This window comes from Mastigoproctus giganteus, chromosome 8 (genome assembly GCF_048544385.1).
Source record: "Mastigoproctus giganteus isolate SK-2022 chromosome 8, ASM4854438v1, whole genome shotgun sequence".
Lineage (NCBI taxonomy): Eukaryota > Metazoa > Arthropoda > Arachnida > Uropygi > Thelyphonidae > Mastigoproctus > Mastigoproctus giganteus.
Window position 1 is genome coordinate 132281458 of NC_143582.1, and position 14521 is coordinate 132295978.

Here is a 14521-nt window from a genome sequence, read left to right on the forward strand (position 1 = left end):
ATTTTTTCTTTTCTTTTCTTTTTTTTTTATTTATTTTTATTTATTTTTTATTTTTTTTATATTTATTTTTTCTTTTCTTTTCTTTTTTTTTTTATTTATTTTTATTTATTTTTTATTTTTTTTATTTATTTATTTATTTATTTTTTATTTTTTTCCCCCATTACCAACACCACGGGTGTTTTTTTTTTTTTTTTTTTTTTTCTCCTTTCTTTTTGTCTGCCCCTCTGGAATGGGCCCCCAGAGGATCCTGACCTACCTGCTGGCAATATCATGTGGGTCAGAGTCTCTTTTGAGACAGTACGTGCATTACTGGGACTGGCCCACCTTCCCGTGGTGTGGACGAGTACCCAAAATAATCTGTCCTGGTGATTGATGCTTCTGGGTAGCCAAGTGGCCAGACACAACAACAGAACACACACATAATACACACAAACCTTCGTCACACACATCTGGCCCAATTGTAGTGATACTGTTCTTCACAGAGATACGAGGCGTAGTTGAACAGATGTTCTAGGTGCCGCCCTTTACAAAAACACATGTCCACACATACCTCATTGCAACAACTATTTTCTTTGGTGGGAAAACTCTCCCTATTGAACCACAAACTTAGACAGTTACATGCGTATCACGCATTGACCAATGCTCATAGTCTTCATATATACACTGATGACTCCAAAACTGATATATCCGTGGGAGCTGCAGTAATGAGTCCTACATCCACTATCTCTGTCCAGTTACCACTTGAATGCAGTGTTTTTACTGCTGAACTATATGCAATCCAAATGGCTTTAAATCTCCTTAACGATCTTCCAAACACCCAGGTAATAATATATACAGACTCTTTAAGTGCTGTGAATGCCCTACAGAATAAATCACAAAATTTGCATCCACTTCTCTCACAAATCAAATCACAGTTATTTCATCTCAATAAAAATAAGTTGACTGTCATGTTTTTCGCGATACCCAGCCATGCTGGAATTCCAGGAAATGAGCGTGCAGATGATGCAGCAAAACACCCTGCTTGCTTCGATTCCATCCCGGTTCCTTTTTCTGACTATAAACTAGTCATACAGCGGATATGTACAGAAATAGTACTAGTGGCATGTGATGCAAGAAAGCAAGTGTATCAGCGTATGCAGCATCAGCCAAAAAAAAAAAAACACCCCATTCCCTCCAAATATCTGTCCAGTCCCTCCTTAAATTTATTTAACCTATCAACTTCCACAACGACAGATGGAAGTTTGTTCCAGCAATTAACTACCAGCTGGCTAAAGGTAAATTTCTGCACATCTATTCTACATCTGTCTTTTCTTAATTTGAATTTATGCCCCTTAGGTTCGTAATCTGAACAAGTGGAAGGATCCCATCAGAATTCAGCGTGCTCAACCCATTCAAGGCCTTATACATCTCAATCAGATCACTGCGCAGGTGCGTAGTCTCCAGCCACTGCAATTTCCAGAACTTAAGCCTCTCTTAGTAAGAGGATCCCTTCATTCCCCTTACCAATCTTGTTGCCCTTCTCTGTACACACTCAAGCAAATCTGCATCCTTCCTAAAATGAGGTCTCCAGACCTATATGCAGTACTCAAGGCGTGGCCTGACCATTGCCTTATACAGAGGGACAATCACCTCCTTTTCCCTGTTAGTAAAATTCCTATATATCATTGACAAAACCCCACGACCTGCCCTGGCAGCCTGTGTGCATTGCTCAGAAAACTTCATATCTGACTGCACAATTACTCCCAGGTCTTTTTCATTTTCTACTACCTTAAGTGTAGTACCACACAGTTGGTACATTTCTCTGGGGTTACTTCTACCCATATGCAGTACTTTGCATTTGTCAAGGTTAAACTTCAGTTGCCACTTCTTAGCCCATCTGTCCAAATTTCCTAGATTCTGTTGCAGTAGCACACTGCAATTACTGTAATTTACAACCCTGCCAACCTTTGTATCATCTGCAAACTTCAAAACTAAGCCTGTTATACCTTCTTCAATATCATTGATAAATATACAAAACAACAGTGGACCCAACACCGAACCCTGTGGGACTCCACTAATAACATTAGTCCACGAAGAACAGCACCCATTGATTACCACCCTCTGTCTTCTCCCACTCAACCATCCTTTTATCCATTGTAGCAAGCTACCCTTAATACCATTCTGCTCCAATTTGTACAATAGTCTTCGATGCACAACAGTGTCAAAACCTTTCCTGAAATCCAAATATATGATATCAAAAAAAATTTTGCATCCAGTGCCTTTGTAACCACATCATAATATCCTACCAAATTTGTCAGACAAGACTTTCCCTTAACAAACCCATGCTGTGTCTGAATTATTGCTGCATTCTTCTCTAGATGATCCTGCAATGCATCTTTAACCAGTGACTCCATTATTTTACCCAGAACAGAAGTTAAACTAACTGGTCTGTAATTACTCGTCACCCTTCGATCCCCCTTTGTGAATTGGGGATACATTTGCACATCTCCAGTCCGTGGGGACCTCCTGTGAGTCCAAGGATGCTCTCATAATTATGGCTAAGGGTTTGCTTAGTTGCTTTGCTGCCTCCTTTAACTGGATAGATCCCATCCACTCCAGGTGCCTTTTTTATGTTTAACTTCAACAATTTCTCCTCCACTTTGCTCTCAGTTATTACAAAATCATTAAGCACCCTGCCACAATTTGATAACCTTCTGCCATTTTCAAACTTAATAACTCCTCATATGAGAATGCAGATGCAAAATACTCATTCAGTTTGTTTGCTATCTGAGCAGGATCATCAACAGTCGAATCATCGATATGAAGTGGACCAATCAGATTCATCCCCTTCCATTTAGAGTTTATATAAGTAAAGAAATCCTTGCTGTTTTTCTTAGCATCCTTTGCCAAAGATTTCTCGTAATCTGCCTTCGCCTGCCTAACCTCCTTTGTGACTTGATTAGAGACTAGCTTATATCTGCCAAAGGCTTCTGAGTCGCTAGATAATGTATATGTATCCCATGCATTTTTCTTCTCTGTCACGAGTCTCGTTAGATCATTTGATAACCATTTAGGCCTAAACCTTGAACAATATTTCTTAATAGGTATGAAACTTTTAGTAGCTTCCACGATTAATTCCTTGAATGCACTTAGAATTTACTGTTGGTAACATCGTCAGTTGATCCCACTGTACAGAATACAGAATTAAAAATCTGTCTGAGACCACTGTACTCACCTTTACGGAAGCAAAAACCTTTTCCTTTACTCCTGATGGTAATTATATCTTTAAGTAAATCCCACATCGGTACACTGTGATCACTGCTGATAACCAGATCAAGAGTATTACCCTCTCTGGTTGCCTCTCAAACATGCTGCTGCAGAAAACAATCATCCAATAAATCCACAAAAGTCTTACTAGTGTGTGAGTGACCAACCCACAAGTTTCAGTCAGCATCTGGGAGTTTAAAATCCCCCATTATAAGACACTCTAATTGACTAGCCTACTCTATTTCTCTGTACAATTGTTCATTGTACTCAATCGAGTCATTAGGTCTATAACACACTCCTAGATGTGGTCTGAAATGTGTTAACGAGCTTCTTGAAATAAAACAGAATCCACAGCTATGAAGATCCAGTTCCCGATTAAATAGACAGGAAGAAGTTGTGCTTGCAAGAGCACGAATTGGCCATACACATCTAGCACACCTATTTTTACTGCTAGGAGAAGATCCTCCACTTTGCCCACATTGTAATTTCATACTTACCATGAAGCATATTATCATTGAGTGCACACATTATCATTCAGCTAGAATTGCATGTTTCAGATGATCTCTGCTTAGCTCAAAAAAACCTCTGCAACTAAGTCATATACTTGGAGATGATGCCACCTTATCAGAACTGTTCACTTATCTAAAAATGATTAATGCATACAGTCACTTCTAGACCAATCTCCTTTCATATATTGACCAACACTCCCAAGTAACAGGTGCAGATTGGTCATAGCAGCCCTTGCTGACATACATGACTCTGAAATGTTATCGTGGCTTTAATGAAACAGTTTAGGTTTCACAATTTCAGTAAAAAATGCCCTCTCTTCACTGTCTTTTTGCTCCATTTCATGTTAATATTGATGAGGCACCTAAGAACTTACAAATGGAGTGTATTTAAGACTGAAAGTAAATTTCAAGTTAGTTTGATGAACTTTTATAAGAAGTGGGTCAAAATAAATAAAATACCCTTATATTTATAGTCATGCTCCTTTCATGAGCTAACTCTTCAGCAGTCTTATACCTTTATTTGTGAACAAGTATTTTCCAGAATGAAACATGCCAAGTTTTGGCCCATAGCTAAAAAAAAGGTTGGATGCCTCTGCTCTAAATCAATAATCTACACTAACCTTATGTGGAAGTAAACAATCCCCTTGCCTTCATATACATGATATTACATGGATTTAAAAATAAAAAAATAAATAAAATAAAATAACCTTATTAGGAAGTAACTTGCCTCCCATCCAAAAAATTATAGCAATAATTTTATAGATATTTAATGTTAACTGTTGTTCTTGTGAGACTGTTACGTATCTGTGTGTGAACGAATGAATGAATGCCATTCCCCACATCCCTTCCTATTAGTAGCTCCTGTTCATGTCAGACCACTTTTAGCAGAACCCCTTCCTCCTATGGTTTTGGGTGGAAAAAATACATTCTCTATCTGTGCAACCTTTCCTAATATAACACTGCAACAATGGTTTAATTGAGCTTGACCCAATGACCTGGACAGTATACATAAAACTCGACATACAGCAAGCAATATTACATTGTTTATGCCTGCATTGCATAGACTGAGAGGATGTGATAATGATGTTAAATAACATATGCAAAGAAAGCACAGTTCCTCCTGCACCGTTTACTCTCTGATCGTTTCCTGATATGAGATGCCTTCTTTGTTCTCCCCTAGCTCTGTTTCTCCTAGCAACATTAAATGCAACTTCTACCCCCTAAAATAACTTTCCTGTGTAAGTCTTTCCTTTAACATCTCATGCCATTTTTCCTCTTCCCCTCCCCTAGTATACCTGTCTACCTTCACACACTCCTACTATCTCACTTCTTCCATTCCTTTGCTGGGTTCCTCCACTGCAACCCCAGCAAATTTTTTGGTGATTTGCTGACTAGTTGCTAAAAGGCCAGTCATACAAAATAATAACACATCGTATCATACACAGCACATAGGACTCCCTATATAGAGAATATCACAGAGATATAAAGTGTTATAACAGAACCCTTAAGTACACCATTACAAAGATACATATATATGTCCTTTCTGCACATATTGTACTTATCATATTCAAATTTACTTCTATATCAGAGTGAAACCATGTTTCTGATGTTCCTATAATGTCAGCATTTGATGGCTTAACCAACATATCAAAAAAAAAAAAAGTAGATAAGAAAATACAAAGAAATTGATAATTCATTTTTTTTAAACTGTTAGGTATTGTGTGATCCCTTATATTAACAACTAGGATTTTTAACAAAGTTTTGATTAATGTAGATATGGCAAGTAGTATTCTCTTTATCCTGTTCAACTTGTTGGAGATCTACATGATAATATTCAGCAATAAGAAACAGAAATTAAGTTATGAAATCAGGTGCCTAGTCTCCAGACAATGTAATTTGCAAAACTTAAGTCTTTCTTCCTAAGAGCAACCCTGGATTAGTGAATGCAACCTTTGTTCCAACAGCTCTACATACTTCTTAAAATGAGGCCTCCAAATATGTATACAGTACTCAAGGTGTGGCCTGACCATTGCCTTTTACATGGGGATAATTACCTCCTTATCCTTGCTAGAAAAATTCCTGAATATCATTGACAAGACACTATGAGCTACTCTTGCAGACTGTCTGCACTGCTCAGAAAACTTCATATCTGCCTGCCCAATAATCCCCCAGGTCCTTTTCATTCTCTACCACTGTCAGTGTAGTGCCGCAGAGTTGATACGTCATTCTGGGGTTACTATATGTAGTACTGCTTTCTATATGTAGTACTTTACATTTGTCAAATGTTAAATTCATTTGCCACCTTTCAGTCCATCTGCTCAACTTTTCTAGATCCTGTTGCAGCAGCGTACTGTCATTAGTATCTTTAACAACCCTGCTAACCTTCATATTGTCTGCAATTTAGTTTTTGTTATGGCCCATGTTCAGTATTTTTGGCAGATCCCTTATATTTGAATAGCAAACCATTTCATAAAACAAAAAGCTTGGTGTTTAGAAATATAATGCTGCTTTTTTTTCTTTACAATAAAGAAAATTGTGAATCATATTGTGTAATTCTTTCATTTGATAAGAAAAAAAAATTCATGTTTTAAATATTTATTTTGTAGGTTGGTATATGTGGAAGAACAGGTAGTGGAAAATCATCTCTGGTAATGGCTTTATTTCACATGCTTAAAATTACTGATGGAAGAATATTAATTGATGGCATAGATATTACAAATATACCACTCCATATTCTAAGAACAAAACTATCAATAATTCCTCAGGAAGCCATTCTGTTTTCAGGCACAGTAAGGTAAGATTGTTTTATATTTTGCCATCATGATCATTAAGATGGAAATTTACAATCATCTTTCAAAATTAATAGAGGTGTCTAATTGATAGACAGGATCTATCTAATCTAAAAGGCCACATTTTACAGAATTCTTTACATTAATGTTCACTGATGGGGTCTTAGAGGGGAACAGGCATTCTGTTATTATCAGACACTCAGTCTAAAACACTGATGGAACCAATAACTTTCTATTTTAGAAAATTTAGGAGAAGTCCCGTTGGCTTGCCTCCCTAAAATCCACTCACGCACACCTCATTGGTAAGCCCTGTTATATCACTTTGGTGGCAACAAAACAAACGTGTAAAGTAGTTCTCTTCAAGATGCATGGTCAGTGTGAAGAGTAAAAGACCAAACCCTCCAGCATTTTATGACAACGTGATGAAACAAGAGGAAAAGACCAGCACTTTATGGCAACATGACGAAACAAATAGCCCTCAGTGGCTTACACTCTCCCTCTTATGGCAGAAAGAGAATCAGAGTGGAAGCAGAGGGTGTTAAGAATCTCTGTGTACGACCAGGCTACCATGCACGGAAACTGAACTTGGCATGCTACAATGTAAGATCACTTGTCGGTGAAGAGAGGATATTATAGCTGGAAAAGGAATTAGAAAATGTGAATGGAAATATCATTGGCTTGGCTGAAATAAAAAGAAGAAACAAATCACTAATAAGTTTATCAAGTGGAAATCTGCTGTACACCAATGGAAACAGTGAAAAAAGTGAAGATGGAGTTGGCTTTTGGCCTATAAAGATATAAAAAACAACATTTTGGAATTCAAAAGTACATCACCAAGGGTGTCAGGACTACTACTCAGGATTTCTAAGAGATACAAACTAAAGGTTATAATGATATATGCACCAACATCAAGCCATCATCACCATAAAGAGGTTTAAGAAATATACACCAAAATTGAAAGACTTCTAGATGAACAGAAATGCTAAGGTTAGAAAGCAACAAAACAGCACAGAAAGGGAAAATATAGGAAATTTTGGAATTGGTGAAAGAAATGAAAGCGGTGAAAGACCTGCGGAATTTGCAGAATCTCGAGGAATATCAGTAATCAACGCTTTTTTCAAGGAAAAGATGAACAGTAAGTAGACAGGGAAAAGCCCAAATGGATTAATAACTGATGAAATTGCTTCATCCTCACTAACAGAAGATATATTTTGAATGATGTTGCCATCCTGAACAAGATAAATGTTGGAAGTGATCGCAGAAGAGTAAGATGCACACTTGATATAGATGTAAGAAAAGAAAGGAAAGGAAAAACTTACACAAGTTTTTCCTTTCTTCAATAATATGAAGTTCTTTGAGATAACAGAAGAGGATTAAAAACAGCACGTACTTAAGAACAAGCTTGAGATTCTGCATACATTTCAGTACCAAGATATCGACGAGGAATACAACTTCCTGAAAGTAATAAAGCCCAAGAAACCTATAGGTAAAAAGAAATCTAGAAGAAAAAATTAGTCAAGAAACATTTGTCATGATGAACCAAAAACGACAAATGAAGAGCAAAATAAAGACTTACAAGAACAAAATTGAGTATAGTGAGTTACGCCAATTAAAAGAGACTCAGAGAGGATGTAAGAAGATTTAACACAAGAAAAGTTGAACAAGCTATGGGAAAACAAAGGACTTAAATCAGCAGTCATGAGCAGTAATATGGAAAGACAAATGATACTAAATCTGAAGAACAGTGATTGTGTACTTATAAATAGCAGAGAAGACATAATTCAAATAGCAGAAGACTACTATAAAGAATTATATAAGAAGAGAGGGAAATGATGCAAGCAGTTTTTTTTTTTGGTAGTTGTTGGTGCATTGGCTTCTGTGGCCATAGTGCACCTCCCAAGGTTTTTGCAGTACTTTGATCCAAGCCCGAGGCGGGATTCGAACCCATGACCTTTGGGTAGCCAGGCAGGCACTTTACCCACCTGGCTAGCCCGGTCGGCTGATGCAAGCAGTGGGAAAGATGGATCACAAATTAGCAACACATGACATACCTGATATCCTTCGTGATGAGGAAGAACATGCATTGAAGAAAATGAAGAATCAGAAAGTCCTGGGTGAAGTTGAAGTTACACTAGAGTTCTTAAAATTGGGAAGAAGAGGCATAACACAGAAACTGGCAAGACTCTTCACAAAATGCAATAGGAAAGGCATGACACCTGAGGAGTGGAATAATGCAATCATAATTTTGCCGCATAAGAAAGGAGATAAATCAGAAATTGGAAATTATAGTCCAATTAGCTTGTTGTCCCATATCTACAAGTTGTTCACAAGGGTCATCACTAACAGATTAGAAAGAATACTTGATGAGAATCAACCAAACAGCAAGCTGGCTTTAGGACAGGATTCTCAACTCATGATCACCTTCTTGTAATAACACAGCTAATGGAGAAAGCAAATGAATATAACACACCATTATTAGCATTAGTTGAGGCATATGATGCAAAAAAGCAGGCTTATAGAGCATCAGCCAAAAAAAAAAAAAAAAAAAAAACCTTCCAATTTCAACCATCCGGTCACTCCAAATGTTTGTCTACTTCAGCCTTAAATTTATTTAAGCTATCAACTTCCACAACAACAGATGGAAGTCTGTTCCAGCAATCAACTACCCGCTGGCTAAAGGCAAACTTCCGCACATCTATGCTATGTCTTTCAAATCAGTATTGAGCATGCTCAAACCATTCAAGGCCTTATACACCTCAATCAGATCACCACACAGATGCCTAGTCTCCAGATGCTGCAACTTTCAGAACTTAAGCCTCTCTTGGTAAGGCCACCCCTTTGTTCCTCTCACCTTGTTGACCTTCTCTGTACTCATAGCAAATCTACAGCCTTCCTGCAATGAGGCCTCCAGACCTGTGCACAGTACTCAAGGTGTGGCCTAACCATTGCCTTATACAAATTGATAATCACCTCCTTGTCCGTGCTAGCAAAATTCCTATATATATCATTGACAAAACTCCATGACCTGCTCTGTCAGCCCGTCTGCACTGCTCGAAGAACTTCATATCTGACTACACAAGGTATTTTTCATTCTCCGCCTTCCTGAGTCTAGTACCACACAGTTGGTACATTTCTCTTGGGTTACTGCTACCCATATGCAGTACTTTGCATTTGCCAATGGTAAACTTCAGTTGCCACTTCTCAACCCATCTGCCTAACTTTTCTAGATCCTGTTGTAGTAACATACTGTCTTTAGTGTCAATAAGAACCCTGCCAACCTTTGTATCATCTGCAAACTTGGACATGAAGCCTGATATACCTTCATTGATATCATTGATAAATACACAAAACAACAATAGGTCCCAGCACTGAACCCTGGGGGACTCCACTAATAACATTAGTCTATTACGAAAATTTATTTTGTTTCTCAGAGCAAACTAAACATAATTACAAATTAATAAGCTTTCGGCTGGGTGGCAGCCTTCTTCAGATTGAATACATGAATGGCAGTTGGAATAGAGATGTGCACTGCCAGGATGGTGTGTGAGGCGCGTGGTTAATTGTTTGTTGATGTTTGTGGCTGTGACATATGGTGGTGATGTGGCCAGCGTTTGTCTATGGATAGAATTACTGCCTCTGTGATGGGGTTAACTTGGCAACCACTGTTCCTGTTCAAAGAGGCATTCGAGCATTACCTAAAGCGCACCGCTTTAGGTAATGGTGGGACCTGTCCACAACCACGACATCGCGGTGTGGGTCGATGTCATGGCGGGTTGTCCAGACATGCTCGGCGATAGCTGAGTGTTCTACATCTGCCAAACGGATCGCCCTTTTATGTTCTGAGAGACGTTTCTCGAGTCAACGTCCAGTCTCTCCAAAGTAGCAGCTGGTGCAGTCACGGCAAGAGATGCGATAGATGGTTGAGTGGGAGATCTCTGCCATCTCCCACTCAACCATCCCTTTATCCACTGCAGCAATGTTCACTTAATGCCATACCACGCCAATTTGTACAGCAGTCTTCCCTGTGCAACAGAAAGCTGAAATCCAAGTATATGATATAAAAATTATTTTTTTCATCCAGTTCCTTTCTGACCACATGCTATTATCCAATCAAGTTGGCCAGACAAGACTTCCCCTTAACAAACCCATGATGTATCTGAACTAATACTACAGTCTTGTCTAGATGATTGAAAGTCACTCGTTGAAAGAGCATTGTCCTGCAATGCTCTTTCAACCAGTGACTCCATTATTTTCCCCAGAACAGAAGTTAAACTAACATGTCTATAATTACTTCTGTCACCCTTTGAACCCCCTTTATGAATTGGGGATACATTTGCACATCTCCAGTCCATTGTGACCTCTCCTGAATCTAAGAATGCTCTCATAATTATGGCTAAGGGTTTTCTTACTTCCCTCGCTGCCTCCATCAATATGTCTGGATAGATTCAATCTGCCTCACGCGCCTTTTTTTTTGTTTAACTTCAATGATTTTTCCTCTACTTTGCTCTCCGTTATTACAAAATCATTTTGCTCCCTGTTAAAAATACTCATTCAGTTTGTCAACTATCTAGTAGGATCATCAACAGTCGAACCACCAACATCAAGTGTTGACCAATCTGATTCATCCCCTTCTTTTTAGAGTTTACATAAATGAAGTAGTCTTTGTTGTTTTTCTTTGTATCCTTTGCCAAGGATTTCTTGGAATCAGTCTTTGCTTGCCTAACCTCCTTTGTGACTTGATTACAGACTGGATTATATCTGCCATAGGGTTCTGTGTCACCTGATAATTTATATGCATCCCACATTTTTCTTCACTGCCACAAGCCTCATTAGTTTATTTGACATCCATTTTGGTCTAAATATTGAACAGTATTTCTTAGTTAGTATGAAAAGTCTGGTAGCTTCCAAGATTAAGTCCCTGAAACCCATTTAGAATTTGCTGTTTTTAACATTATCAGTTGATCCCACTGTATGGCATTTAAAAACTGTCTGAGATTGCACTGCTTGTATCTGTGTGACACCATATCTCTGATATCCCAACAATATCTGCCTTTGATGTCTTGATCAACACTTGAAATTCATCAAATTTATTTACTATACTTCTAGCACTGGTGTACATGCAAGTATATATGCACCTGTTCTTACTCTTAGTTATCCTAAAACAGCCCATGTATTTACTTGTTCCATGATGACTCCCAGCAGCTCTTGAAATTCCCAGCAACCTGCTCTTTAGGCTGCTGCTCATTATAATAGAAGCCGTGCAAGAATCACTTTCGCCTCTACCTGTGGCTACTGTTAACCTTTTTAGTCTGTGAATCACTCCCCCCCAAGTTAGCAGTTTTCTGACCCACCGAACACTGCCTCAATAGGGTATATGGAAATATGGAAACTGCAGGTAAAGAAGGTGAAATGCAAGAATTTGGTGGACTCCAGATTTTATTTATTTGTTATTAAGAAAAAAATTATTGCTTATAGTAAATTTACAGTGCATTAAATTCAAGAATAGTCAATAATAATTTTAATTCTCGGAACTTCCAGATTGTGATCCAAGAGGATATTCCAAAACTTGTAATGCCTAGTAGCTTCCATCAGGCAGTCAATAGCTACACACACACACACACACATTTCACCATTGAAAAGTGAAGAATTGTGTGGATGTGATCACACAATTAATACTTTAATCATTCTATTTCACTGACCTAAATTTTAGAATAAATTCAATATTTTAGTGTTTGGTTAGGAAAATTTCCAATAGTAGGTAGCTAGTAGTCAAAATTTAGAAATGAGAGACTGCATTAGAGAATGAATCCCTGATTATTATTATTATTATTCTTCTTTCTTTCTTCTTCTTAGGCGTATTTTCCATCCTGCAATGGGTATACTGGTACCAACAGCATTGGGGTGGTTGTTATGTCTGATTACTATTATTGGTTGAGGAACTCTGACTATCCCACAAGCATTCAGGATCACAGCTCTCTTTTGGGAGGCCTGTTGCTACTCGATTCTTATGTATACTCTTTGGCACCATGCCATAAAAACAACTATGTCTTTGGTTGACACAGCAAATGGGATGGTCATTGCTTATTCCATATGCCACATCTCTTTGACTTCCTCCCTAAGGCCTGTGTACTTCCTGATCTTTTCTTTGTAGATTTTGTGGTCTTGGTCTTGAAATGTACTGGTCTTGAAATGCAAGCATGAATCTTTCAGTCTGAGTGAAAAGTAGAGGCCTGCTGGTGAGCCATGCATTTAAAGCCTCCTTATCTAATGTAGTCTTGATGGAGGTCATTGTAGTGCCTTCTTTGGCCATTTTTCTGTCTTCGTTTCTTCCATGTGGCTGTGTGGAATTATGTTGAGTTTGAGCAGGGTATGCTATTTGTCTGTTTTCATTATGGCTTAGTAGATTGGCACTGTGTTTTTCGTGAAAGTAATTCCTCAGGTTTTTTATTATTATTCTGTTATTATTTCTCCCTAATGGAGGAGATCCACCCCTTGGTACCAGTACTGTGACAAGTACTGGTAACAAGTATACAGTGTGGTGATTGTTATGCTCAGCAATTATTAATGCTGTTGGTCGAGGAACTCTCGAACTATCCTACAGGTGTTTGGAAATGAGATTGTGACTTTCTGGAGTTCTTTGTAGGTGTCCTCTGGGATAGCTATTGCTGGGGCTCTAATGTAGGGTCTTTGGCACCATACCAGTGGTTGACATCGGAATGGGTTTTACTTATTCCATATGCCATATCTCTCTGATTTCCTGGCTTAGGTCTGTGTACTTCCTGAGCTTTTCCTCTTAAATTTTCTGTAGGTTGCCAGTTTTGGACACCATTATGTCAATCACTTAGGTTGCCTTTTCCTACTTTTCAGCAAGGGTTACTGTCTGGTCTGCTGTGGGGGAGTGCCTTGTCCATTATTATGGTGCAATTTGAGTACTGCTTGTGAGTTGGCCTAGTATAGCCTGGGATTTGCACTTGTAATACAGTAGACTTTCTTTGATCAACTGATATATCCTCGCTAGCTTCTAATGTATTATCCTGGTGAACTGGTTTTGTCTGGGTAATCACCCTGCATCCTGCAGTAATGTGTTGGTCTGAGGCCAGGTGGCATCGTCGACATGTGTTATCTGCCACTTCATATTCCTTAGCAATGTAATTTCTGTAGTTTTTGGTATTGATTACCTCATCTTGGATAGCGAGCATAAATCCTTCAGTCTCAGTGGAGAGCATTCCACTTGTGAGTCATGCATTGGAAGCTGTTTTATCTATGTGATGGAAGTCATTGTATGTCTTCTTTGTCCATCTAGTATGGCCTGGAATCTCTTTGTTTTTTCTGTCTGTGTGGGAGGGGGGGGTCTCCTAGCTTAGGTTATTTATTATTTGTCATTTGGTTTTTTTTTTTTTTTAGGAGCATTAGCAACTAAGGCCATATTGCTCTGGGATATGCGGTGGTCATTCCCTGACCCTTCTGCATCCTCCAGTATTTGGTGGTGACAGGCTCGAACCCCGGTCTAATCAAGAAGTGTGTGCTACGCACTGCTGCTCCTTCCCACCTGGCTACGGAGGCGCCCCTGGCTTAGGTGGAGTGGGGTATGCCACTTGTCTGTCTTCCTTATGGCCTGATAGTGTCATGCTGTATTTTTATAGAAGTAATCCTTCAGGTTCTCTATCGCTTTCTTCTCTTGCTTGATGAGGTCTATCAAGCCACTTCATTCTTTCTGCTCTATGGTAAGTCTCTCCATGGCTGATTTCAGGTGGTGTTGGCTGCTCTTTGTCATCATTGTCCTTACCTTTCTCGTGCCATCCACCAGCTTGGGGTTTGTGCTGAAGCTATGATCCTGAAGGAGTATATTAGCACTGGGACTGCATATGTGTTTATGGCTTTTACTATGTTTCCTCCATTCAGTTTTGCTTTTGAGCAGACTTCTGAGTCTCTGATGGTATTTTTTGGTTAGGCATGCCTTGATTTCTTTGTATGCCA

General features: G+C 38.7%; 1 protein-coding gene across 2 annotated transcripts in view; it reads left to right on the forward strand.

Annotated features, from left to right (window-relative positions):
* LOC150081824 (ATP-binding cassette sub-family C member 8-like) overlaps nucleotides 1-14521 on the forward strand; it is a 1084700-nt gene that overhangs the window by 967564 nt on the left and 102615 nt on the right. For both annotated transcript variants that reach the window (XM_090378918.1, XM_090378919.1), the window contains one exon: nucleotides 6362-6549. In XM_090378918.1, the coding sequence (XP_090235044.1) occupies nucleotides 6362-6549 (188 nt within the window). The remainder of the gene's footprint in view (nucleotides 1-6361; nucleotides 6550-14521) is intronic.